Genomic DNA, 27390 nt, shown 5'->3' with positions numbered 1-27390 from the left:
ACAAACAAGTACAGACTTTAATAAACACCAAAGAATGTGCATGAAGGCACCTATGCTTGGCTTATGCCTGTCATTTACCTGGTGGGTTCCAGGAGTCACTTTGCTGGTGGTAGCAAGTAGAGGAGAAAGGATGAATTACAACTAGCTCTAGGACATATCCAGAAACCCCAACTGCTTTAAAATGACAAATCCTACAACCCTTAGCCAGCTTAGTGAAGTGAAACTGTGTCATAGATGATGTAAAATTGGGACTAATGCAGAAACCACTGGTATTTGCTCCCTCATTTTTAGAGAAGTTTAAAGAGCATGTGGTTGTACATTGTTGGGACCAGCACTGCCCAAAGAGCTGGAATGCGAGCCAGAAAAAGACTGCTGCTTATATAATTTTAAATGTTCTAGTAGCCCCATTAAAAAAGTGAAATGAGCCTGGCTGGGTGTGGCTCAGCAGTTGAGCATCGACGTAGGATCCAGGAGATCACAGTTCGATTCCTAGTCAGAGCACATGCCCGGGTTGTGGGCTCGATTCCCAGTTGAGGATGTGCAGGAGGCAGCCGATCAATGATTGTCTCATCATTGATGTTTCTACCTCTCTCTCCCTCTCCCCTCCTCTCTCTAAAATCAATAAAGATATATTTTTTAAAAAGTGAAGAGACAGGTGAAATTAACTTCAATTAATTTAAGTCAATGTATCCAAACTATTATCATTTCAACATATAATCAACAAAAATGATTCATGCAATAATTAATCCTTTTTTATAGTAAGTCTTCTGACTCGTTGTGTATTCACACATGCAACTCCTCTCCTTTCACTGTGAATGCTCAGTAGTCACAGGTGCCAGTGGCTATTGGCTTCTGTGTTGGACAGTGCAGGCTTTGAGCCAGCATCAGCACCCCCTCCCTGTGCACCTTCTGTGTTGTGATGGGGTGCAGGTGATACATGCTCAGAGGCAGGAGTCAGTGGTGGGCTCAGAATATAAAGACACGCAGGCTGTATGTGAATAATTATATATACCAGCATTTCTTCCCTGGGCCGCCTTCCCCTGCCCCTTTCTCCACCTCCTGAAGGAGGCATGATCCAACCCAACCCCTCCCACCCACTCCACACTCTCTCGTCTCCCTCTGCTTGGAAATAGCCACTGTAACTGCTGCACAGCCTCCTCAGAGACTCTAAGGACGTTAATCAGTTTCACAGCTGGAGGCAAAGTGATCTAGTGCAGCAATTCGTCCACTAAGGGGCTTTCTCTTGGCCTTTATATTAGGGAAGGACTTTTGCATTAAGTGAAATGTGCTTTATCTTCACCAGGGCAGAGAAAGGATTAAATTAAAAGAGAAATAACTTTGCTAGTAGCTGGGCTACCAGGAGGGCAACACGGAAAGTAATTCTCTCTCTGCCTCCTTCTTGGTCATGGCTCTAAGAAGTGGCAGCAGGTTGTGTCTTTTAATCTTCTTGAGTATAAAGTAATTGTCATGAGATGGGACTTTTCAGACCCATTGAGCACCCCTTATTTCCGGGTGAGGAAGGGAGGTGAGGCCCTTTCCTGGGCCAGGTAACTCTAGTGAGAACTGAGATTACCTTGCCTGGGCCAGGTAACTCTAGTGAGAACTGGCTCCTGCTCATCCCCTTCCCCTGTGTTTTGACAAATTTTGTCTTTGGTGTCTGGCCCTTTTTTTTCCTGAGTGACAACATCCTTCCTGTTCCCCATGCACTTCCACTCCACCCGCCCCCTTCACAGATACACACCACTCATTCAGCAACCCTCTGCACCTACCTGTTAATTTGGAAGCCACTGCTAAATTCTTTGCAAAACGCATTCTGCTCCAGGTTCTTGTTAAAATGCTCAAGAAAGGAGAAAGCAGTGGTATTGGACAACTCCCACTCCAAATACATCACCACTGATGACTGTTCATACTTTGGGAGAGACACTTTCTTGAACAGATCATTGTCCTTAAGATTAGTGAAGCCTAAACGAAAGAACAGAACCCTGGCTGATTATAAAAAAAAGAAAACGACAAAATATGAGATGATAGATTCTGCAGCTTTATCAGTAAAGGATTGCTATCTATAGTATTTTGCATTTGTACATGTGACTCTTTTAAAAACATTCAAATACTTGCCTGTAACCCACTTAGCTCACCTTCATAACAATACAACATGAATGGGCCAAGTTAAGGGCTTGAAGTAGGTTTATTTTATGATAATTTTTTTTCCTAGGCACCCTTCCCTCCTACTCCTGTCCCCACCTCCCACTTCTGGGTTGGGGTAAGGGTGGGAAAAGGGGAAAAGAGAGGAATTGAGGCTTTTATAAAATATTCAGCTTACAATGAAAAAATATAATAGTGTTACCTGGGAGACAACAAGACCTCGGTTCTTGTCTTCTTGAGGGAAATATCTCAATCAAGGGACACAGTGTAGAAAAGAAAGCAAGAATTTATTGACTGCAATGTAGGAGAAGATGCAGATGATGTATTACAGAATTGTACCCCTGAAACCAATATCATTTTATTAACCAATGTCACCACAATAAAGTCAATAAAGAACTTAAAAAGTAAAAATAAATTTAAAAAGAATTTATCGACTGCAGCAAAAATATACTTAGGACAGTGAAACAAGGAAGGACATAGAAGAAGCAACAGGAGAACCTAGGCTGGGCTGCTTTGGCTCACTGAGAAGTCAATGAGAGAGAGAAGGGGTCTTGGAGACAGGTTCAGGGGGTAAGCCCAGGACGAGCTGCTGCTGCCTGTTGCTCCCCTGGTTGTAAGTTTCGTGGGGTCCCCTTGGTGGGATGGAGATGGCACTGGCATGCTCTGCTGTGTGGGAGAGTGCATGCTGGGTCCTTTGTCCTGAGTTATTTATCTGTCTCTTGCAGGTGAAAATCTTAAGAGAGGGCTCAGGGAAGGGCCTTAATAGAATAGTCATCAGCTTTCCAGGGTCGTGGTCTCCACTGATTGGTCGGTGCCAAGGCAGGGGTTCATTAGTCAATGTAGCTGGTCCTAAGGCAGCCACATCAGCACTTGGCTGGTTTTGCTGCTTTTCTGGACCTGGAACTGAAATACAACTGAAGCTTTGATGTTATCTTTAGGGAGGAAAAGGTCAGGGAGCTCTAAACAGCATGACTAGCTATATGAAAAGTCAGGGGGCCCAAACTGCATGACCAGCAATATGCTAGGGGAGGATAGGTTACCCTGGGGCTGAGGTTCTTGTTTTCCCAGTTTTGCCCCTTGCTAGGCACCTGGGGTTTTCTGCCCTGGTGAGTTTCCGTACCTGGCCCACTGTCCTTGCTCTGCTCATGTCTGCTTAACTACCTATATAAAAATAGGATTGTGGCGTCATATTTATAACTTGTGACAGCCCAGTTGGAGGTGGTGCCCTGTGCTGTTTGTCCTCTGGGTGAGTTGGGGGACATGTTCTCAGTGGCTTATAGAGTCATTGGCTCTCCCAGGACTTGGGAGGAATAAGGGTCTTTCCTTCCCTCTGGAAACTTGACTTCTGGAAGTTGACTGCTCTGTTCTTAGGAGACAGGAGGCTGAATTCTTGTTGCTCAATTCCATTGCAGGCCTGAAAACAACTGATGGCTGCAAACAAGCACAGGTTGACTCATTATTTGCCTCTGAGTCCAACCGCAGTGGGTGAGCCAGCTTGAAGGTGGTGTGCCCTCCACAGGGAGCCTGACATTTCAGGAAACTGGGCCAGCTCCCTCTCACCCTCCTTTCTCCCTACACCAATGGCCCCATAAAGGGTGAATGGGGCAGGAAGCACGGCTCGTTGTTGTCTTCCACACTGAAGCTTTTGTGTCTGTGAGCAAACCGCAGCTGCCAAGGGGCTGCAAATAGAGAAACCTGGGGTGATGGTAAAGGAATATTCCCAGCGGGGAAACTGTAGAGCTTGTCTGACAAGCATTTGTTAACCGAATTGATCTGATTACTCAGGACTTTTCTTAGCCAGTACTGGAGCAGAGAGGGGCTGCAGTTGCTTTTCATTCTATTTAATTTCTGTTTTCCAAGAATGAATATCAAGGGAGCAGCTTTGATTAAACAAGCCTTTAAAAAGGGGAGAGAATGCCAGGTTTTACAAAAAGCTTTCTGAATTGCTGGCAAATGGCCACATGACACAATATTTTTAGTCTATGGATATTATCTCCTTTCTAAGTACAAATCTGCTATTCCCATTAACACAAGCTCATAGGTTCAGAGATAAAAGAAATTAGCCTGGTGCTTAAAGGAAAAAAAAAAACCAGGATTCCAGGAAATCAGACTTTTAATAAAAATTCCCCATGTTTCTAATTCTACAGTTTTACCCTTTCTATCTGCTGCTGTTTTTTGTTTGTTTGTTTTTTGTTTTCCTTTCTTGCTGAGATTGTAGACAGAACTGGAGAAGATTTCATAACCAAGACTGGCCTTACCAAGTTCAAATAAATTTTTTAAAAAGTTTGGCAAGATTTTTGTTGTTGTGTTTTCAAAAAAAGATGTTAAGATTCTTTAAGGTGAGTATGCTGGTCTCAGATGGGAAACAGGCAAGAAGAAAACCCCATTATTTAATACTTAACAAATATTTACTGCCCTAGCTGTTTTGACTCAGTGGTTAGAGTGTCAGCCTTCAGGCTGAAGGGTCCCATGTTGGATTCTGGCCAAGGGCACACATATATCTGTTGCAGGCTCAATCACTGGCCGGGGTTGGGGAGCATGTGGGAGGCAACCAATTGGTGTGTCACTCTTGCATTGATATTTCTCTCCCTCTCTCTCCCTCTCACTCTCTTTGAAAAGTAATGGGGAAAATATCCTAGGGTGAGGATTAAAAAAACAACCCAAAAAACACACAAAAAACAAATATTTATTGAGCATCTAATATGTGTCAGGCACTAGGGCTATAAGAGTGAATAAAATGAAGCCCTTTTCCTCATGGATCTTACATTGTAACTGGACAGTAAGAGTTAACACATATTGAGAGCTTACCATGTACCAGGCACTGTTCTAGAACTTCACATGATCACCCCATGGGACATGCCCTATTTTGTTACTCTCTGTTCCAGCACTCACAGCTGGAAAGTGTAGAACCAGGACTCAGATTCAGCAGCCTAGCTCCAAAGCCACTGAACTTAACTCCACTGCCCCATTCATGACTCTTACATTCTAGACAGGTCTAAGAGTCCTTCCCTCTTCCCATCACACTCTATGCTTATTCCTTTTGGAGTACCTCTCCCACATCTTCTTCATATGTTTCCTCAGTTTATCATAGCTTTTGGAGAGCACGGCCTGACTGTCATCTCCATATCCTAAGACCTTGCACTATTGGGGACCAACCAGAACTGGAGACCTATCTCCTAGAGCATTTCAAAACACCTGGAAAGGCATCCCCACTTAGGTGCATGTGGTAAATGCCCCCTTGGGTCTATAAACCATTGTATCACATCCACTGTGAGCCTCTGATTCTATGGATATGTGAGGATTCTCTGCAAGGAAGGCTCTTCTCAAAGACATGGAACTGCTCTGTGTGTAGGCAGCTGCAAGCCTAGACCGATGCTGCCCAGGCTGTGAGCTGGAGAGTTGGTGGGGGCTTGGGATTTAAACATCACACCTCTGAGTACATATGCAGTTTGGGGGGCTGGGAGAAGGGCACTCCTTGGTACTGCCCAAATATTTCCTCTCAAAAATGGATAGGAACCACCTACGTGACCAGCAAGGGAGACTTAGTAAAATACCCCCTACAGCAGAATACTTTGCCATCACTAACCAACCAGGCTATAAAATAAGATTTAAGACTATGGGGAAATGCTTAAGCTAGAAAAGAAAAGCACAAGATATAATTGTGATTAGAACATCATCCCAATTTTTTGGAGGGTATATGTTTGCATTGAAAAGAACAGAAGGCTATCCATGAAAATAATGGAATGTTACAGGTGACTACAGTTGAGTTTATTTTTTATATTTATTTGTCTTTCCCAATTTTTGTGTAAAAGGTATGTTAATTACAACTAGGAAAATGTTATTTAATAGGAAACAGGAGGTAAAGACTTTAAAGAATGGTTTTAAAACCTTATAATGGCCCCAAAGGAGACCTTTAATGTATTTTCTGTGCATCTTCTCTTCTCTTATGGGGAGCTCAGCTGTGATGACAACACCAAATCTTTTGGTTGGAATCCTTGGCTGGTGTTTCCTTTGATTCTAGGCTTCAGGGGCCATGGTTGCAAAACCTCCTGGAGGAGAGACCATCTTCATTCTTGTAGGAAATAATAAAACCTTCTAACCTTAAAGCCCTTTGGAACAAATGGACATATACACGTGAGCCTCAAGTGTGCCTGTGGCCCTTCACATTTTATAGCATGCATTGGGGTTTAATCCTCAAAGTAATATGAACAAGCAGTCCCTAAATTACAGGCAAGGAAGGGCCTTGTCCTAACCAGAATTTTGACTCAGCTTTTCTGATCCAGGTCCTTTCCCTACATTGTTGACTCCATCATGGGAGCAAGGACTCAATCTTTTTTTTTTTTTTTAATTTTATTATTGTTTAAAATATTACAGATGTCCCATTTTCTCCCCAATGACCCATTCCACCCTGTTCCTTCCCCCTCCCCAGTCCCTCTCCCCACTATTGTCCATGTCCTTGGGTTGTGTATATATGCACATAAATTCTTTGGTTACTCTCTCCCCCTCCACCCACCTGCCCTCCTCCATCCCTCTGACATTCATCAGTCTCATCTATGCTTCCATGTCATTGAATCTATTCTGTTCATCAGTTTATTAAGTTCTTTAGATTCCACATATAAGCGAGATCATGTGATATTTGTCTTTCGCTGCCTGGCTTATTTCACTTAGCATAATATTCTCCAGGTCCATCCATACTGTACCAAAGGGTATGAGATTCTTCTTCTTTACAGCTGCGTAGTATTCCATGGTGTCAATGTCCCACAGCTTTTTTATCCACTCATCTACTGATGGGCACTTGGGCTGTTTCCAGATCTTAACTATTGTAAACTGTGCTGCTATGAACATCGGGGTACATATATCCTTTCTGATGAATGTTTCAGGATTCCTAGGATACATTCCTAGGAGTGGAATCACTGGGTCGAATGGCAGCTCCATTTTTAATTTTGTGAGGAACCTCCGTACTGTGTTCCATAGTGGTTGCCCCAGTCTGCATTCCCACCAGCAGTGTACTAGGGTTCCCCTTTCTCTACACCCTTGCCAGCACATGTTGTTTGTTGATTTGTTGATGGCAGCCATTCTGGCAGGTGTGAAGTGATACCTCATTGTGGTTTTCATTTGCATCTCTCTGATGATTAGCGATGTCGAGCATTTTCTCATGTGTCTCTTGGCCATCCATATGAAGGACTCAATCTTGATGAGGGCTGTAGAGAGCACAGGGGTAGTCCTCCTATGGGCTGACCCTTTGTAGACTAGGAAAATAAGTCTATGGTCCTGTCAGAGCAAGAGGTATTGAACAGAGGGTCATCAAGAGAGCTGGGCTGGGCACTGGAAACCAAGAAAGATGAAGACTCTCAAGTCCCCAAAACATGAGAAGACTTGACCAGTGGCCACAACACTTAGATCAGATTTTTTTAAAAAAAAAAAATCTTTATTGATTTCAGAGAGAGGAAGAGAGAGGGAGAGAGAGTTGAAACATCAATGATGAGAGAGTCATCATTGATCAGCTGCCTCCTGCATGCTCCCAATTGGGGATCGAGCCTGCAACCTGGGCATATGCCCTGACTAGGAATCGAACCACGATCTCCTGGATCCTGGATCAATGCTCAACCATTGAGCCATGCCCAGTTGAGCCTCAGATCAGATTTTAAAACAGACCTTCTATATCTCCAAACCAGCTTAAAACTTGGGCTCCGTTGAGTTTCATTCTCTCTCACACTTGTCCTTTCCTTTGCCCTTCTGTCTTTTCAATGAATGATGCTTATGAACATTTTTGCACCCCCACTATATCATAAGTTCAGTTAAGTGTAAAGACCAGATGTCACTTACTTTAGTATTGTCCTATTGCCAAATGCATGGTAGCTGTGTTTAAACAGTGTTGGTTAAAACCAGAAGTGGTCTTGGGAAACAGAAGTGAGAAAGCAGTGACAGGGATAAGGAGATTGGACTCAGAAGCAGAATGCCTAGACAGGGCCTCAAATATGCATAATTAAAGCAGGACCCAGTGACCAGCTTCTCAGGGTGTGGCAAATCAAGGTCAGAGGCTTAGACGAGCAGATCCAGAAGTTTCTTTCTTTTTCTTTCTTTCTTTCTTTTCTTTTTTTTTTTAATATATCTTGATTGATTTCAGAGAGAGGAAAGAAGAGGGAGAGAGAGATAGAAACATCAATGATGAGAGAGTCATTGATTGAGCCCACAACCCGGGCATGTGCCCCAACCGGAATTGAACCCAGATCACCTGGATCCTAGGTTGACGCTCAACCGCTGAGCCACGCCCGGCCGGGCCAGAAGTTTCTTGATTCAAGAACCATTAAGTCTGAGAGCTGACTATTTGGGCTTCATTCTGATACATCAAGAATATTCCATGGGCCCGGCCAGTGTTGCTCAGTGGTTGAGCATCAACCCATGAACCAAGAGGTCACTGGTTCGATTCCCTATCAAGGCACAAGCTTGGGTTGCGGGCTTGATCCCCAGTAGGGGGCATGCAGGAGGCAGCCAATCGAATCGATGTTTCTCTCTCGTCTATGTTTCTGTCCTTCTCTCCCTTCTACCTCTCCCTTCATCTAAAAAAAAATCAATAAAAACATATTTTTTTAAAAAGAAAATATTCCATGGGCCAAGAATATAAAATGGGAACTGAACAGACTTGTCTTCTGGGGAAAGATGCTTAAGCGTGCTTAGTTACATTCTTTTTGTCCTTGTTTTTTAGTATTTCCTGATTTCTTCCTCAAATTACTTCAGAATGTCTGCTAATGGGACCCTCTTCTCCACAACAGAATTTGATTTTGAAGCAGGACATAACAGGTAGCCCTTGCTGATGAACTTGCTTAAAGTTCCTTTATCTGAGGGTCAAGGAGCAGGCATAGCGCAGCCTGAGGGCAGTTAGGGAGGCCCTGAGCAGTTTGCCCCCTTCCTGCCTAGTTCAGAGGGTAGTGAGCCCCAAAAGGGAATAAGGCAGTGATACGGAAGTCCTCCTTCCCCATCCAAAATCTTCATCTGCAGATACAAACAAAGGTGTGGGAGAGGGCACCCAAAGCATTGGGAGGATTGCCTCTGATCCCCTGCTAGCTTGGGAGAGGCAGTTGCTGGAGCTCTTTGCTAACATGTAAGCAGCAGGGTAGAAGTGAGCAGGCCTCTGATAAAAGATGAGGGGAGAGGCTAGGGTTTGAAGATGAAAACACACAGACTTTGGGGTCAACCCAGGTTTGGCTCTTGGCTCTGCACTGGGTGTGAGAACCAGGGCTAGTTACTTAATCCATGGAGCCTCAGTTTCCTCATGTGAATGCAAAGATGTTGTGAGGAATGATGGAGATTGAGTGTGCAACATGGAGGACATGAGCAGCCACTTGGTGAGATGGTGGCAGTGAAGGATACCTACAGGATGAGAAATGCAGGAGTGGGATTTTAGAGATGGGGAAAGAAGGGTGCACATAGCAGGTCTGACTCTGCAGGAGTGTCTGGAGGGGGTGGCAGAAAGGGAACAACAGACTCTTTCCTCTCTCTTTCCACCCCATTTCCCCCAATTCATTTTGAGGTATTGTCAGCAAAGCTTGATTCCCTCACTTGGATGTTCCCTTGACAGTTACCATCTCATTGTGGAAGTGAGAGATAGCCAAGGGCTCGGCACCTCCACATCGCTGCAAGTGAACATTGTGAACATCAACGACGAAATCCCACGTTTTATCAGGTAGGCCTGGGGCAATCAGGGCTCTGTGGGCCACTGGCACATCTCTCTTAGGTGGTGGTGGAGCTTCCTCAGACACATTTAATACAGGTTAGAGGGGTGTTCTGCTCTGGCCTGGAAGAGAGATAAGAGACCTGAGATCTTCAGTGTCCTTATCTGGGCCTCTGGACTTCCATCTTCCACCTTTGCTCCCCCTGCCTCTGCACCCCCACATTCACATGCACCGCAGGATTGTGGATATGGTGGGGAGGGGTGGGACTGGACATGATGAACTGGTGTGAGGCTTGCACTGTGTTTATGAAGAAGGTAAATACAGTAGTCCCCTCTTATCCACAGTTTGGCTTTTAGTGATTTCAGTTACCTGGGGTCAACCACAGTCTAAAAACATTAAATGGAAGGTTCCAGAAATAAACAACTCATAAGTTTTCAATTGTACACAGTTTTGAGTAGCCTGATGAAATCTTGCACAGTCTGCTCCATCCCACCTGGGACATGAATCATCCTTTTATCCAGGGTATCCACGCTGTATATGATCTCCCCCACCCTGAGTCACTTGGTAGCCATCTAGGCTATCAGACCAGGAATTTTTAACCTGTGTGTCACAAGAATTTGTAAAATGTGCTGGGTGCCCTGAGTTCCCTCTTGCTGTGGTGGGTCCAGCAAAGGGATCTGTCTGTGTCTGGCAGCTCCTCCCTACATGTAGCAGACATGAAGAAGGTAAGTGAATCTGGTGGAGGCAACCTATGGGGAATGTGCCCAGCACCAGCTCAGGCATAAAGGGGGGGCGGGCTGAGCCTGTCATAGATAAGGATTTAGGAGAGGAAGATGGGGTTCTGAGCTAGCATATGACCCTGCAAACAGCTTGGCTTCCTGTATAAGACTCTGCCTGCTGTAGTCACTGAGGTGGGCTCAGAGGCCAGCCACAAGGAAACCGGCAAAATCACCTGCCTGGGGTTCACTACATAAATGGCTGTGAGTAAATTCAGCCCAGGAGATTCCATGACAAAAAGCCACTGGGCCTCAGAACTATGCAGAATGCTTGCCAAAACAGCACAATTGTGAAACTTCTAGATTTTGGCAAAACAGCACAATTGTGAAACTTCTAGATTTTAACACAGCCTGCAGCTCAGTTCTTGAGTGTTGATGTGGAGGGAACAGCAGCAGACACACTCCTACGTAATGTTTCCTGTTGATGTGTGTTGCCAGGTTAAGCTCAAAAGCATGATGCAGTGCATTTCTGCTGACGGGTTCCTCCAGGAGCACAGTCCAAGCAGTTTATAAATAGTTATGACATTCTAGCCTGGATTCAGACTCAAACATTGGCCTACACAGCACTGTGGATTCATCAGTAACCCCCAGGGGAAGGTGATGGCTATGAGGCGGTGGGGTGCGAGGGCTGGAGCCGATGCTTTCTATAACCCTCCCCAAACCCCCTGTCTGTGAGGTGGGAAAACAGGCTAATGGAGTTGCAAAAGGGAAAATAATTTCTCCCAAGGGGAATAACTTGTAGACCGTCTGGTTTGGACTATGTCTCCTGAAATAAAACAATTGACTTTAGCAGAAAGAGAACATGACCTTGGCAGGTTGTTGGGGCCCCAGAGAAAAGTCTGGAACTCTGGTTCTCACTTTTGGTTTGAAAGATGAACCTGTTAGGCTCCATCCCAGACAGAGAGCATGACCTATGTGACCATCTAACCACTTAAAAAAAATAGTCAACTTTATTTTGTTCCACGGATGGTGGTAGGGATGGTCTGTGAGAGTCTGTGCTCTAGAAGGAGGATGGTTGCCCTGACATTGCCCAGGCTTCTCAGTCAGAGTCAGCCTAGTCCCTCCGCCATCCATGATTTGAAAGACTTTACTTAGTTTCAAACTAGGTGCTGACTTTGAGTGCTTTCATGGTTCAACCATGATTCTTCTTCCACCCAAATCAGTGCTAGGACTAACCATAAATCGCTTAATTCGGGATTAACAAAATTAAATTCTTAAACTGACTCAAGTACACTGAATTTGAGTGTGAAGTAAAAATATAAAATGTGGAAACAACTCTTCTATCTTTACTGTTTATTAAGGTCCTACAGTTACTACGACCAAAGCAAGTACTATTCTGTTGTTGAAAATGTCTCACCATGTTATCTCTGGGTGGTGACAAACATCTGAATGCTTTATGGACTCATGAGTACACTCTGGGATTCTGCTACTAATCAAGTTGAGCACTTGATTATAAAAGTACTGGACTTATATTAGCTCTCTACATGCCAAGCACAGTGCTTGCTACTTTTTCAGAGCACCATTTTTAGAGTAGGTTTTCTTCCCTTCCACCCATTGTTTTTGTATTTACTCACAGTCCTTTTCAACCTGGTGCCTGGCAGTGTATACACAACTTATGCACTTACTGATATTTATTCATAGTGATGAAGTCATTGCAGTGACCCAGGATTCACCCCTTTCCTACGAGTGCGGCCATTGGCCCTGCCTACCCATTGCTCAGGCTCTGGAGATCCCGTGTTATGAAGGAGGAGGTGCGACAATGTATCAGAGCTTTACCCTGTGGAGTGGCTGCAAGGCCCCTGGTTTCACTGTGCTTTGAATGGATCTTAACTGTGGTCTGAGGGTAACAGCTTTACATTAAATGATATTTTATTCATACTTGGATCCTAAAACCAAATAAAACAAAGATTTTCTCTTCTGCCAGGCTCAGTGTCAGGTCAGCCAAGGGGAGAATGTTTTACCTGAGGAGCTGTGCCATCACCAATAGCCTGACCCGTCCCCTTCTCAGGGACCTGATTTCCTCGAGAGCCCAGCATGGACTAGATGAGCCTGCAGAAGAGGATGTCTTAAACAATTGTACTACTGACATTTTGAGTTGGATACTTCCTTGTGATGGGGGTCTATCCTGTGCATTGTGGGATGTTTAGCAGCATCTCTGGCCTCTATCCCCTAGATGCCAATAGCAGCTTCTTTCCCCTAGTGAGACAACCAGCATAATCACCCCCAGTGAGAACCACTGCCTTAGGGAAGGAGGGATGGTGAGAGGGAGGGGATTCTCCTCCCCTGGTGTCCTGGTTCTGTCCTATGAGAAGCTGGGAGCCTGTGCTTGTCATCTCTGGTGATTCCTTGTAATAGTCCTACTCAAACTTTAAAGTGCGCGTCAGTCCCTGGGTGCCTTGTGAAAATGCAGACTGATTCCATGGGTTGGAGTGGGCCGAGGTCTGCACCCCCATGGAGACTGTTAGAAATCACGGACCACGATTGGGATAGTGGGGGCAAGGCCGTGATGGTGGCATAGGTGTCTTAAGGATCTCTTTGTTGGAGGTTAACAGAACCCACTCCAAGTAGCCAAAGAAAAGCTATAACAAGTTAGAAACAGGGGCTCTCAGATGATGGACGTAAGTCCAGCCTTAGTAGCCAGGGCTGCCTCCTCTCTCCTCTGACTCTGATTCAGTTCCTGCCACCCCAGCCTCCTTGGCCCCACTGACTTGTCTAATCCTAGACCCATTAGTGGGCGCAGCCCAGATTCCCTGAGTAGAGTGTGTGTGAAGTAAGTCAGTGGATTAACAGGCTGCTTCGGTGGGACACTGGATGGGGAGAAGTCCAGAGCATGGCTTCTTGATCTGAACATGATTACTGTCCCTCAACAATGTAATGCAGCCATAGGAGGTCACTTTATGATTGGGGCAGGCCCAGGGTGCATGGAGGAGGCCTGGCTGGGGAAGGCCTGGGTCCAGGCTTTCTCTTCCTGCCCCTGACTCTACTAAAGTTTTCCTCTCCTTTTTCCTCGCGCTGGCCCCACCTGCCCTCAGGAATGATGAGACAGATCTGCAGACATATTCTGAGCTCAGGAAACCAATACCATCATTTAGATCTGAGGTGTAGTCTTCCCTCTTAAAGAAGATCTCACGTGGAAAAATCCACACTTAGAAAACTGGCAAATTAGAGGTGACTATGTGCCCCACTGAAATGATTTTCCCTCAGCAAAGGACTTCCTGCAGAGTTATTTTATTTTAAACAATAAGCCTCCCTCAGTGCATTCAGAATCACTCAATTTTCCTAAGTTGTGTAGTTCAAACTTCAAACCTACCTGTCTTATTGCCAGCCTTTTCCAAAGGCAGTGGAGGTCTGAGAAAGATGGGTAAATTGGTGATTTGAGGCTATCTTGTAGAAGTCATCCTTGGAGGGCAGTGTTCTGACCTTGGCTTCTGGGGGTGGGGGTCATTTCTCCATACAGAGAGCTGACCTCATGATTAATGCTACTTGGAAAGGTACACAAGTTCTGTACATAAATTCTGCCTCCTCAAGCAAAAAAAAAAAAAAAAAAAAAAATACAAGGAAGAAATAAAAACCGAGTGGAGACACTAGAATAGAAAAGGTTTACAATTTATCTGGCTTTTGTAGCTGCTGAGTGATGGGGTCAGAAACCTGTAGTTCTGGACACTGTAACCAGATGGACTTTAAAAATCATTCATGGAACTTTTGCACAAAAATTGGGAGAAAGAGAGAAGATGGCTGGACAGATCAACTATCCGTATTTTATAAAAATGTTAACCTTGATCTGAAATGGCATCAGGTGTGGGTGAAGTCAGAGACCGTGGCCGATGTAAATCGTTGCAATAACAGCATGGTGCTTTCTTTGCATCCGCAGGGATGTGATCTTTGGAAATACAAAAGCCAGTCTCCCGTCCTTTCAGCTGCTGAGTTCTCCCTCTGAGCATGCTGATGCAGCTTCAACAGCTCAGAGTTATATTTAGCATTAACCAAAATACCCACCTCCCAAACTCTACCCTCCTGTGTCCCTGAAAATTAGCTGTGTCTGCTATATTTCTGTTCCAGTCCAACGAGAGTGTACATGATTCCAGAGGAGCTGGGTCCAGGAACCATCGTGGCCAATATCACAGCTGAAGACCCTGATGATAAAGGTTTTACCAGTTTTCTCCTCTACAGCATCACTACCGTTAACAGATATTTCATGATAAATCAGTGTAAGTCACTCATATTCACATCATTTATGTGCACCCTTTAATTCAGCCAGCCATTTGGATTGTTTTTCAAATATTTCATGTCTTCTGATCTGGGCATGCCTTCTGTCTAGAATATCATAAGTTAGCAGGGTAACAAGCGTATCACCCTGGTCCGTGTTGCTCAGTGGTTAGAGCATTGGCTTGTGCACCGAGGGGTCATGGGTTCAATTCCCGGCCCAGTCGAGGCTTGTGTGGGAGGCAACCAATTGATGTGCCTCTCACATTGATCTCTCTCTCTCTCTCTCTCATCTCTCTCTCTCATCTCTCTCTCTCTCCCGCCCCCTCCCACTCTACCAAAAAAAAAAAAAAAAATCAATGGAAAAGATATCCTCAGGTGAGAATTAACAACAAAAAAACCTCCACCTTGGCCGGCCAGGCGTGGCTCAGCGGTTGAGCGTCGACCTAGGATCCAGGCAATCGGGGTTCGATTCCCGGTCAGGGCACATGCCCGGGTTGTGGGCTGCAGCCGATCAATGACTCTCATCATTGACGTTTCTGTCTGTCTCCCTCTCCTTTCCTCTCTCTGAAATCAATAAAGATATATTTTAAAAAAACACACACAAAAAAACAAAAAAGACCCCCACCTGGCATGGGGGTTTCGGAAACTAAACAGGGCCCCCAGAGCCCCATGTCAATGGATATATCTCCACTTCACCTTTGAGGTGGTTCTTACGTAAGGATGGGTGAGTTCATTATTTTGAGGGTACCTTGATGTCTTCTGAAGAGGGGCTCTAGGCCAGTGTTGTCCAATAGAAATAGAATAGAAGTCACATAAGTCATTTTAAAGTCACTAGTAGCTACATTTTCAAAAACTAAAGTAACAAGTGACATTACTTTTAACAAGGCAATTTTAGCTAACTCAACAGATAAAAAATATCATTTTAACATGTAGTTAATATTTAAAGGTTATGAATGAGATATTTTATATTATTGTTTTTTGTACCAAGTCTTTGAAGTTTGTTGTGTATTTTATATTTACTGCAAATCTCAGTTCGGATTAGCCACATTTCAAGTGCTAATCATCTAAGTGTCTCAGTGCAGAGAAGGGGAGTTTTTTTCTCCTATAATAGCCATCTTTTATGAGGGTTTTAGTATATACCAGGCTCTATGCTGAATGATCCACATGCTTTCCATCTAAAGTACTCAGCACACCCTGGCCAGTGTGACTCAGTTGGTTAGAATATCACCCTGTACACCTAAGGGTGGCGGGTTTGATTCCCAGTCAGGGCACATACCCAGGTTGCGGGTTTGATACCCAGTTGGGCACCTACAGGAGGCAACTGATTGCTGTTTCTTTCTCACATTGATGTTTCTTTCTCTTTCTTCCTTCCTCTCTCTAAAAAAATCAATTAAAAAAAGTACTCAGCACAGCAACCCAGAAAACTATCATAATCTGCATTTGACAGATGAGGAAACTGAGGCTTAGAGAGAGACTCAGATAGGTTAAGAGACTTGTCCGAAGTCTCGCAGCCCTAATGCCCTGTCATCAAGGACCTCACTCAACAGATAGTATAGGGACAGACAGCCATGGTTTAAAATTCTGTTCACACTAGTATTGCAAAACTGAACTTTCAACAAATACAGTGTTTTGCAGGGAGCATATTTAGGACTCTTTGGTTGCAAGTAATGGAATTAAGGCAAGTCCAAACCAAGCAAGAGGAAAAAAATGAAGATAGGGATACTTATGAATAGCATACTGGGTATCTCATGAGAAAGAGTGGGGCAGTCAGGACCTAAAAAGGATGAGGACTGGCACTGCTCCAGTAACATCAGCAGCTAGAGTTCTGGCCTCTTACCTGTAGCTCTACTATTAACCCGACTGGTTACCCAACTTATGTCTCTCAGCTACAAATTCTTCAGGAAGGGAACACAGTGGGTCAGGCTGGAGTCAGCTGCCTACCAGTCCAATCAACTATGCTGCCAAAAACCCAACCCTGAAGTTTGGGGTGAAAAGTTCTAGAAAGATCAAGCCAGATCCCAATCAATCTTTAATACAGGAAATTAAACATAAATTTTTAAAAATATATTTGTATGAGGATATCCTCTGTGTAAGCCAGCCCTCATATCAGAATGTTCTTTTCAATTTACAAAAGTCTCCATCTGCCTTTACTCTCCATTTCTCTCCAAAGAGTCATGCTCTAACCTTTGCCTTCTTAGTGACTGGTACCATCCAAGTGGCCCACAGGCTAGACCGAGATGCGGGTGAATTAAGACAAAATCCTGTCATTTCTCTGGAAGTTCTGGTGAAGGATAGACCCTTTGGGGGTCAGGAGAATCGCATGCAGATAACCTTCCTGGTGGAAGACATTAATGACAACCCTGCTACTTGCACCAAGTTCACCTTAAGGTATTCACACCCTGAGACACGTGCTGGGTATTTTACCTCCTCAGGTCCGCCAGCTCTTTGGCCTCTCTGGTTATTATTGGGTGAAGCTGAAGAATTATGGACATTGAGACCTGGCTCACAAAAATAAGTAGATTTGAACTGTCCGATTTAGTTGATAGGTTTTCCTTTCACCATCTTTTTTTTCCCCCCTCTCTTTCATTTTATTTCCTCTTCATTGTCTCCCTTCTCCACTTTCTTACTTGGTTAAAAAATATTTTTATTTGGCTCTCTTCTACAACATGTTCATCTCCACTGGTGAAAAGTACCACGGGGACTTGTTAGAACCTTTCTGGGCTGTGCCTTTCCTTTATTTATTGCCACTCGTAGCAGGATGGTGCTGTTAGTTAGCAGTTATAATAGATAGTTGAGACCTAGGATCAGTAACTAGGAGCTCCAAGAGAAACACACCACCAGTAACATGAACAAATCAAACCAAGTATTTACCTAAAACAAAAACATAGCATCTAGTTCACTTTACGAAACTTAACTGCATGTAAACAAAAGCATAGAAGGGGGAAATGCAGATACAAGTGGGATGCAAGTTATTTTGTGTATTTTGATCTGTTGTTTGTCTCACAATCTATTCATCTTTATTTTAAAATAAAGTCCCTTGTGATTCTGGGTTAATATGCCTTCTTGAAAACAATATTGTCTTTCTACTAACTAGTTTGTCTAAATGCCACAAGATTAGTAATTGCCTGGGTTAGCTTCATCTCCAAGTGTTCTCGGAATGGCTAGCTCCAGTTTCTTGGGAGTCTGAAGGTGGCTCCTCCTGGAGTAAGAATAGGTTTCATTTTCAGATGTCCACATAGAAAGAATCTCCTTTAGACTTTGTCAGTTTATCTTTGGTTTTGCAAGTTGACTTTTTAAACTCCAGATGACACTGGACACAGACACAATGCATAGTGTGCCTGTGCAAAGAACAAAGAACCCTAGACAAAGATTGTCTAGGGCAAGCAATAGAAATATAAATTCCTTTATTATGTTGATTAGCGTCTCCCTGTTCTCTCAATTGGCATGCCCAGCATAATGCTAAGATTAAGTGTGGCCTTGAGTCTGATATCAAATTGTGAACCCTATTCTGGACACATTCCATCGCCCCCCAGATCCAGCCTCCAGCTTCCCCACCTTGCTCTGTGTCCCAGGAGACTGACCTGTATAGATAGCAACTGGCTCCCTTGCCCTGCAGCTTCTGGTTGGCCAGCAGAAGGAGGGGGAGCATGAAGTCAGGGTATTTGTCCCCCTGGCTCCCTCCCTCCACCTCCTGAAGGTCTCAGTAAGAGACCTATAAGGTAGCCTTCAGCACACAGAACTGTCCATCCCTGGGTTCCAGTTTCAGGAACTGCTCCTTGCATTGGCTCTTCCAGACCTAGGAAGCTCCACTCTTAACAGACTGGAGATATTTCACCATCTCTTCAGATTTCCATATGCCCTGTGTTTACCTTTGTAATAGTCCATTTACTAAAGCTCCTCTAGATTTATCCTAATTTGCCAATTGCTTCCTGCTGAGGCCCTGATCAAGTCAATAATAATCTTGACCATGTGATAGGTTCCTATCCCAACCCTGACCTCAGAGTCTGTTTGATGGTGGAGATAGTGCCATGGGCAGTTAAGATTGTGACTTCTACCCCATTACATGCATAAACCGAACCCACCTCTGTTAAGAGAATTCTAGGCCATGGGGATGGAGTAGAGATGATATATGGGTCACACCTCTACTTTCTTTGAAAATCTAAATCTATGCTAGCATTCTTGGGTGGCTCCAGTGCATCATGGGGAATTCCTCTCCTCATATGCTGCCCTTCTAGGCCCTGCTGCTTTCCTTCTGTTTCCCTGTCCTGCGAGGTGGGAAATAAAGGTTGAGGAGTAAGAACTCTGGGTACCAGTGACTGGAGAGGACTGTGCTGTCTCCAACCTTCCTTGTTAGCTTTCCCCCTTGGTGCAGTTCTGTTAAATGCACACTGTGGCTTCTTGTAGTCCGGAGTCCCCTGATGTGTGGGATGGCCGTTTGCAGACCTCATTCCAAATTGGCTGGTAAAAATCACATTTTGAATATCCTAGACTGTCAAGGCAAGCCCATACAGAATCCTACTCTTGATAATCTTCTCTCCAAATTAGCCCTGAAAGTCAATGTCAGCCAATAAGTGGACTAATTATATTTGTTACTGAAGGTAACTCTAAAAAATGTTCAAGTCCCTTCTCTGGGCTTTTCCAGCGAGAGTAACTTGCAGCCATCCTGTGACAGCCAAGATGTGAGGAGGGACAACAAAAGGGTTTCTTCCCTTGCAGATGGGGAAGTGGAGGTCTTTACTCCAAAATCCAGCCTTATTTGCATACTTCAGAAGCTGGGAAACCCTGACCTGCATCACTGCCCACCCTCCCATCCTTACCACCTTCCCCGTTCCCACTATGCCAGAGCCCAAGCACAGAGGCAGGTCAAAAGCAACACCAAACAACAGAACTAGTCCTGCCACCTGTCTCTAACAACACTTGTCCCTGACCATTTACTCCTTCAGGGCTCTTGGTGTGGTCCCTGCATTGGAGTTTGGGAGAGCAGGTGAAGAGGGTGGGAGGAGGCAGGGCTGCGTTCCTGGCCCCTGCTGCCCTGTGAGTCTCAGGCTCTTAGGATGGGCCAAGATGGAAACAGCCCTTGGGCTGAGGCCCCTACTTTCCTAGGCTAATGATGAATGAGCCCAGGGCCCTGATGGAGGCATCAGAGGCCTGTCACAGCCACGGCTCTGGTTGTAAACTATCAGGCTGAAAGTGCTCCACAAGAGAGATGGAGAAGGTGGGCTGATTCTGAATGCAGCTGGGCCAGTCACCTTTGCTTGGGGAGAGAACCATGGGTCAGATGGCTGGAAGTGGGAGCAGCCTACTTTTGAGGCAGGGATTGATGAACAAGGGGGGTTGGTTTTCCAAGTCAAGTATTTAGAGGGAAAGTGTCAGAGAAGAATGAAAAGAACACGCCAGGCAGCCCTGAGGGGCTGAGTGCGTGAATTGTAAATCTTCAGGCTTCAGGACCCTGGATTCTTAGGATGATACAACCTCCTGGTCTCTGCAGAGTTAGAATCAAGACTCAGGTTCCCAAACCATCTGTGGGCCTGGAGATTCACTGGTTCATGGAACTTGAAGTAACGTTTACGGCGACTCTAACACAGATAATAGAGAATTCTGCCTATATGCATCAACTTCTTGGACAGGTCTTGAAACCATTCTTACTCTTCTTCACCTATAAAATAGGGACAAGAATACAAACCTTTTGGAGATGAGGGAATTAGAGATGGTATTTTTAAAGTGATACAGCATATAGTTGGTGTTTAATAAATGGCATATATTCTAAGCACTGTTGAATAAAACTATGACATTGTGTGTGCAAGACAGGAATGGAAATGCTTGGACTCCAATCCTACTGAAACAAAGGCGATCTTTGCCAATGAGGCATCGTGGAGATTCAGTTATACCTGTCAGAAAAAGTGCTTTCTAGGAAGCAAACCCAGTTCAACTCAGCAGCCTAAGACCACCCTTGCTGTCAGACTTTGCTCCGAGTTTGCTGAGCCCAGAGCCCATTTCAGCTGCCATTAATAGATGATGTGGGATATAGAAGGGAGCACAATTTGGTTGCAGAGAGAAGTGATAGTACAGGGGATTAAAGAATTTAACATGTTAGTCTGGGTGCTCTGAGAAGACACCAAGACAGGATTCAATGTTAAAGGCATTTATTAGGGAAAATGCTTGTGGGAGACAATGAGGAGAGAGCTAGACAAGCCTGACCTGAGTGAAGGAAAGAGGGAGGGAGGGTGGGCAGAAATGTTCTAGCCTGCGTGCCATCTATGGAAGGTTTGGCAAAGGCACCTGAAGCCAAAGTCAGCTGTCATAGGACAGGAATGAGCCTGCCTTAATCTCTGCCATGCCCAGTCATTGGCAAATATAGCAATGGATTTCAGAGCACAGCAAATAAGGTCTGGGGTCAGTTATGTTCCTGTGATTGAAGGTCTTCCCAGGCACATTCTCATGGTAACCAAATATATTTTTGTAAGAAATTCTACCTGAGGCAAAATATGACTGAAGGTAGGTAGCAAAAAATCCCCAAGCAAGCAAGCAAACAAACAAACTCCAAACCAAAACACTAGCCACAAATTCCTCCCTGCCTGTCTGTGTCCCTGCAATGTGATTTCACCATTCCTCCCACCAAGAGATGGGTTTCTCTTTCTACTCCTTGAATCTGTACTTGGCCACATCAATTGCTTTGGCCATTGGAATAGTCACAAATGTGGCACAGCAGAGGCCTGGAAGGTATGTGTGCACTGGCACTTGCCCTCTTTTGCTACTTTTGGAAACCTGAGAGCCCGAGCTAGTCTCCTGGAGGATGAGCGACACCATGAAATAGAGACCAACCACCTTCTTACCACCAGACGTGTAAATAAGGTCGTCTTAGACATCTAGGCCCAGCCAAGCTGCCATGACCACAGCTAAGGTAGACTAGAACTAGAAGAACTCATGGATAACCCTTAATATTGTAAGAAATAATATATGCCTGTTGTTTTAAATCACTAAGTTTTGGGATGGTTTGTTATGTAACAAAAGATAACTGACATCATTTATGTCCATTTTATAGATGGAAAAACTGAAACCTGGAAGCATGAATTGAAGCCTTTAGGTGTTAATCACTCTTCTTCAGTCTACCATATCAAGCTGGGCTTGACCAGATAGCTCTAGTTTGGGGGCAGCTTTACCATTTGTGCTGTTTGCTTAGACCCTAGAGTCATCGGAGATTGGGAGCTCTAAATTTGACTACTAATAAACCTCTATTGAATGAATGATACTAAGGTGTTAGGAGGTCATTAGAACACAAGTAGAGGGGTGCAGGGGTTTCCCCTGACCAGATTATAAACTCCTACAGGAAGGGGAAGAATTATATTTCTCTTATATTCTTCTTCACTACTGTGCTAGTCTCATAAGCTACATTCAGTCATTCAACAAATATTTATTGGCTGTGTCCAGAACAAAGCAGACAAAGATCCCTGCCCTTGTAGAGCTTACAATCTAGTGGGAGAAACAGCGATAAACAGGATAAATAAGTAAGCTATACAGTATACTGGAAAATAATAAGTGTCAAGAATTAAAAATAAAGGGGGGAGTGGGAGAGGGAGCAATGTGTAGGGGTCATTGGCATTTTAGATAGGGTTGCCAGGATAACCTCCTGAGAAGGTGAGGTTGGATTAGAGACAAAGAAGTGAAAAAGCAGCAATATGGACATTGGTGGGAATGGCATCCCACAGTAAGTGGAATGACCCTGAGGCCAGAGCCTGGGGACTCTTCAAGGAGCCCCAGGGCCGGGGTAGAGGGAACAGAAGTGTTGTTAGTAGGTGACAAGTTCAGACAAGTAAGGGTGAGGGGTGGTGGTATACATCATAAAGGGTCCCAAAGGTCAAAGTGAGGACTTTGAGTGCAAAGGGGAGCCACTTGGGATTTAGGAGCAGAGGAGTGACCTGTCCTGACAGCATTTTAACAGGATCCCTTTGGCTGGTGTGTTAGGAACAGTGTGTTAAGAAAAGCAGCCAGAAGAAGCTAATGAACAAAAGAATCTGACGAACTAAATAGATCCAGAGACATTGACACATGCAACCGATGATCATATTTCAGAGGAAAGAGGGAAGAAGGGTGGAGGGTGGGAAGAGATTAACCAAAGAAGTTATATGCATATAAGCATAACCCATACACACAGTCAATAATGGGCTGAAGGCCTGGGGAGAAGGTGGGAGCAAGGGGGAGGGGGTCAACTGGGGGAAAAATGGGACACCTGTAATACTTTCAACAATAAAGATAAATTAAAAAAAAAAAGAAAGGCGGCCAGGGCAGAGCAGGGACTCCAGTTAGGCGGTTATTGCAATTACCATGGACTTGCTTTGAATTGAAACTAAAGCAGAAATGTCTAGCCTAGGGCCTATGTCAGAAGGAACTTTCAATCACCATTTGTTGGGGAAAATATTGAATCACGTCTCTTCACCAGCATTATGGTGCCTGAAAGGGCAGCCAAGGGAACATTGCTTGTGGACTTGAACACGGTCTGCTTTGATGATGACAGCGAAGCACCAAACAGCCAATTCAACTTCACCACACCATCTGGAGTGGGGAGCCGTGGCAGATTCTTACAGGATCCAGCTGGCTCTGGGAAAATTGTGGTCAGTTAATGGTCATTGCATCATTGAAAGGGCATGGGGGAAGCTGGTCTAACATGCATGGTGCTTTTGCTGTCCCTGAGAGAGAAATTTCCAAGGTTAACTCCCTCTCTGCGCAGCTATAACTGACACACTTAATAGTGACTCTGTTTTTCCCATTTGCTCTTTATTTTACCCAAGTTCCAGCAATCGTCTGTTATGCATAGTTATGCCTGGAGTGCTAAAGACGATTCTTTCTTGTATAGCTGCAGTTTGCTGTGCCTGTTTAGCTGCCTCTACAGTCACATCGGTGCCCTCTGGGCTCAAGCACTCTTGTGTATTTGAGGGCTTCTTTCTGGACCATGGAGGCGTGAGGTGAGAGAAAGCAGGTCCAGGGCCTTGAGTGTGTCATGCTAAATTCAGCGTTGGAGAGCCACTGCAGTCCCAGAGGGGAATGAGAAAGCAAGGCTGTTTAGGTAGCCACACTCCACAGCATCTTCACAGGGGCAAAAGCAAAATTGGAAGCAGGATGGGCATAAAAAGCAGGTCCCAAGGAGCTGTATGAGACCTTTATCTATGGGGTTTCTGCTGCAGGGAAAAATAGAAGGGCAGAGGAAGGCGGTGGAGGAGGGTGGGGAGTCTTGGGGGTGGCAGTCCTGGTTGGGGGGCGTTTGCATCAGAGATAAAGCCTCAGGGGGAGAGCAAGCAGTCCACTAGGAGGCACCCTCTTACCCACCCCCTTCTCCACCTCCCATCCCAAGCCCTTCTTCTGTCACTAAAAAAGTCTTCACCAGTGTCATACATAGTGTCAGCTAAAAAATAATTTTAATTTTTTCTCTTTAAGAAATTAATACATGCTCACTGTATAAAACATAGAAAAGTGTTACCATTCAGTGATAACCACTATTAACATTTTAATATATTTACCTTCTTCACTGTGCGTAGATTTTATGTATATCCTATACACGTATGCATGACTATTTTACATGATGGAATTATCCCGGCATATAGGATTCTATATTGTGCTTCTCTTCAACTAACCTGAAGCCTTGAGCCTATGCTGTTGGGCAATAGTGCTTGATGAACATCTTTAAACATAAATTCTTTGAAATAAATTCTCCAGCAGTGAGCAGAGGTATGGATATAACTTTTTGAAACTCCTCATGCAGACAAAATACTTTCCAGAAAGGTTTTCCAATTTGCATTTCTACTAACAAATAGGAAAATGTTGTCAGTTGAATTAAAAGGATTGCTTCTTTGTGTAACCTGATCTCTGTTTTAATCTAGTTGATTGGTGATCTAGATTATGAAAATCCAAGTAATCTAGCAGCCGGCAATAAATATACCATGACAATCCAGGTGCAGGATGTTGCCCCTCCTTACTACAAAAGCAAGTATCATTTTGACTTATTTCATGAAGCATCTTCCTCGAGTAGCAATGACTAGATCGCTAGGCAGTACTCAGTATTGGGCTAGATATTTGTGTTAAAGAGAAGACTCTAAAACCCCAAACACTCAGGGGTCAGCCCAGCTTCCTCCTGTCACCAAGCACATTGAATTAGTCTCCCAGTCCTTTCTTCTGTGTCACCTCCTAAAATCTCAAGCTTCTGCTGCCTCCACCCCACCCCCCACCCCCATCCTACTAGTCCTGCTCTAATACAGAACCTCCTCTTTCTTGGCTGAATTACAACATTGAGAGTCTTTAAGGATCGCCCTGACTTTGTCTTGCCCCTTTCCAAAGCATCCTTCACATTTCTGACAATGATTTTTAAGAAGTGCCGAATGCCATCATATTACTCCCTTGCTTAAAGCCCTTAAGTGTTTCCCTATCGCTATCAAGTTCAAGTTCTAATTCTTTAGCTTGGCACACAAGGACTTTCACCATTTGGCCCCTGCCTAACTCTCTAGCTTCAGCTCCAGCCGCTTGCTTCTAAGCACCTTTTTTTCTAACTAGGCCAAACAGCTTGCAGTTTTTCTGAGTGAATCGTGTTTTATACCTTGGTATCCATGCACATGCCTAGAATCGCATGCCCACATTCCCACCTCCCCCCATTCATCTAGCTCTAATTATCTTTGTGAGGCTCAGTGTGCACTTCCTCTGGCTCCGGTAGTAACCTGCACATGTATTTATCAGAAGGCAACTGCCCTAAGCATCGTGAAGGCAGGAACTGTCAGGTTCTTATTCACCTTGTAACCTCAATATTTTGTACAGAACCTGTTACACAGAAGATGCTTTTAAACTGTTTAATAAATAAGTGAATGAGAATAGAATATTGATTTAAATGTTTTCTATTTCTGTTTTTAGATGACATCTACATTTATGTCCTAACAAGCCCAGAAAATGAGTTTCCTCTTGTCTTTGATCAGCCGTCCTACATATTTAACGTGTCAGAAATAAGCCCAGGTAAGTAATAGATGAGAAACAGGCCACGGTGCTCTTGATGGGCTCCAACCAGACATACATTCGGCTGCGGGGAAGCTCTCTTCCAGAAGCCGAGTGGTGGCGTGCACAGCGATTCACAGCTGAATCGTGTTTATGGCACCTCTTATTCTTTTTAAATTGTCCTCACTGCTGAGGAGCTCTTCAGGTGAACTCCAGATTTTGAAAACTGCATTTTCCTGAATCCCTGATTGTTTCCTTGTCCATGTGCCTGATTCCCCTAATCCTCCCTTCTTGTAGCCAAAGTTTCCCCCCGGTCTCCACTGTGATTTTTATCTAGCTCATTCAGAGAATTGAAATTTAAAAATAGAGAAAAGGTTTCCCATTTCTAGAGTTCCTTCATTTAAAAACAAAATAAAGACATTTTCTCTCCCTTAATAGGGTTCACTGGAGGCTTCTTTTTTGCCCTTTACAACACCTAGATTTCTGCAGGCTCTTCCCCTTTTAAGAGAGGACTCCCCACTTCCAGCTGCAGTTTCTCCCCATCACTTCCAGTTTGAAAGTGATCCTGTTAATTCCAGTATACAGTTTTTGATCCTGTTATCATGAATACTTCTATATTTAAAACAAAATACTAACCCAAGACACTCTTAAAATTATCTCCTCTCCATCTTATTCTCTCTCTTTAGGATGGTCTCCATTTTATTCTAAATTTATCTCCTCTCCATTTCATGCTCTCTTTATGATGGTCTCTACTTCCTGACATTAAGTTTTAAACAAAACACAAAAAAAGGGCCTAGACAAAATGCCTTTAATTCCTTATCCTTTACCCAGTGAACAACAAATGCAATAGGAATAGGCTTTTTATAAATTCAAAATCTTCCTACATCTATTCCTCACCTACTTTGAGGCAAGCACTTAATGCTGGGGTTATGTAGTTGAATGAGAGGAGGTTTCTGCCCTCAAGAAGTAAAATTTATGAGAAAGGACTTCCACAAAACAAGCAAGCCAGAACTCCAGCAGTCCCGCCAACAAAATTTGTAAAATAAACAAAATGGAACAGTATTTAAAAACCTATACTCTGTAATATAATACCTAATCCCTGGGCTATAAACCTGAAACTAATATAATATTGTATGTCAACTAATTAAAAATAAAAAAATATTAAATTTAAAAAAACCCTATAATCTGTAATCATCAATTGCTAAACATTTAAAAATTGGTTTTTTGTTTTGTTTTTTAACATATCTTTATTGATTTCAGACAGAGGAAGGGAGAGGGAGGGAGAGAGACAGAAACATCATTGATGAGAGAGTCATTGATCGGCTGCAGCCCGCAACCCGGGCATGTGCCCTGACCAGGAATGGAACCCTGATCGCCTGGATCCTAGGTCGACGCTCAACCGCTGAGCCATGCCCGGCTGGGCAAAAAATTGTTTATTTTTCATCATATGTATAAGAGTGATTCATGCTCATTATAGAAAATGTGAAAAATACAAAAGACTTTTAAAATGTTCTTCGAAGTGCTGTTTATGATAGCTTTATGATTGGCGTCGTTGGAATCTATAAAAAGATATGAATTATCTTTTACACCTCACAGTATGGCTTGGATCATAGGACCAGTGACCT

General features: G+C 44.0%; 1 protein-coding gene across 1 annotated transcript in view; it reads left to right on the top strand.

The window, feature by feature from the left end:
- CDHR3 (cadherin related family member 3) overlaps positions 1–27390 on the top strand; it is a 67909-nt gene that overhangs the window by 24361 nt on the left and 16158 nt on the right. The window contains 7 exon segments of the mRNA XM_087820867.1: positions 8849–8943; positions 9722–9826; positions 14651–14799; positions 16996–17185; positions 23235–23406; positions 24670–24772; positions 25688–25786. Of these exon segments, the coding sequence (XP_087676993.1) occupies positions 8849–8943; positions 9722–9826; positions 14651–14799; positions 16996–17185; positions 23235–23406; positions 24670–24772; positions 25688–25786 (913 nt within the window).

The sequence above is a fragment of the Miniopterus natalensis genome, chromosome 10 (genome assembly GCF_054644295.1).
Source record: "Miniopterus natalensis isolate mMinNat1 chromosome 10, mMinNat1.hap1, whole genome shotgun sequence".
Lineage (NCBI taxonomy): Eukaryota > Metazoa > Chordata > Mammalia > Chiroptera > Miniopteridae > Miniopterus > Miniopterus natalensis.
This window is presented reverse-complemented; position numbering and strand designations above follow the sequence as displayed.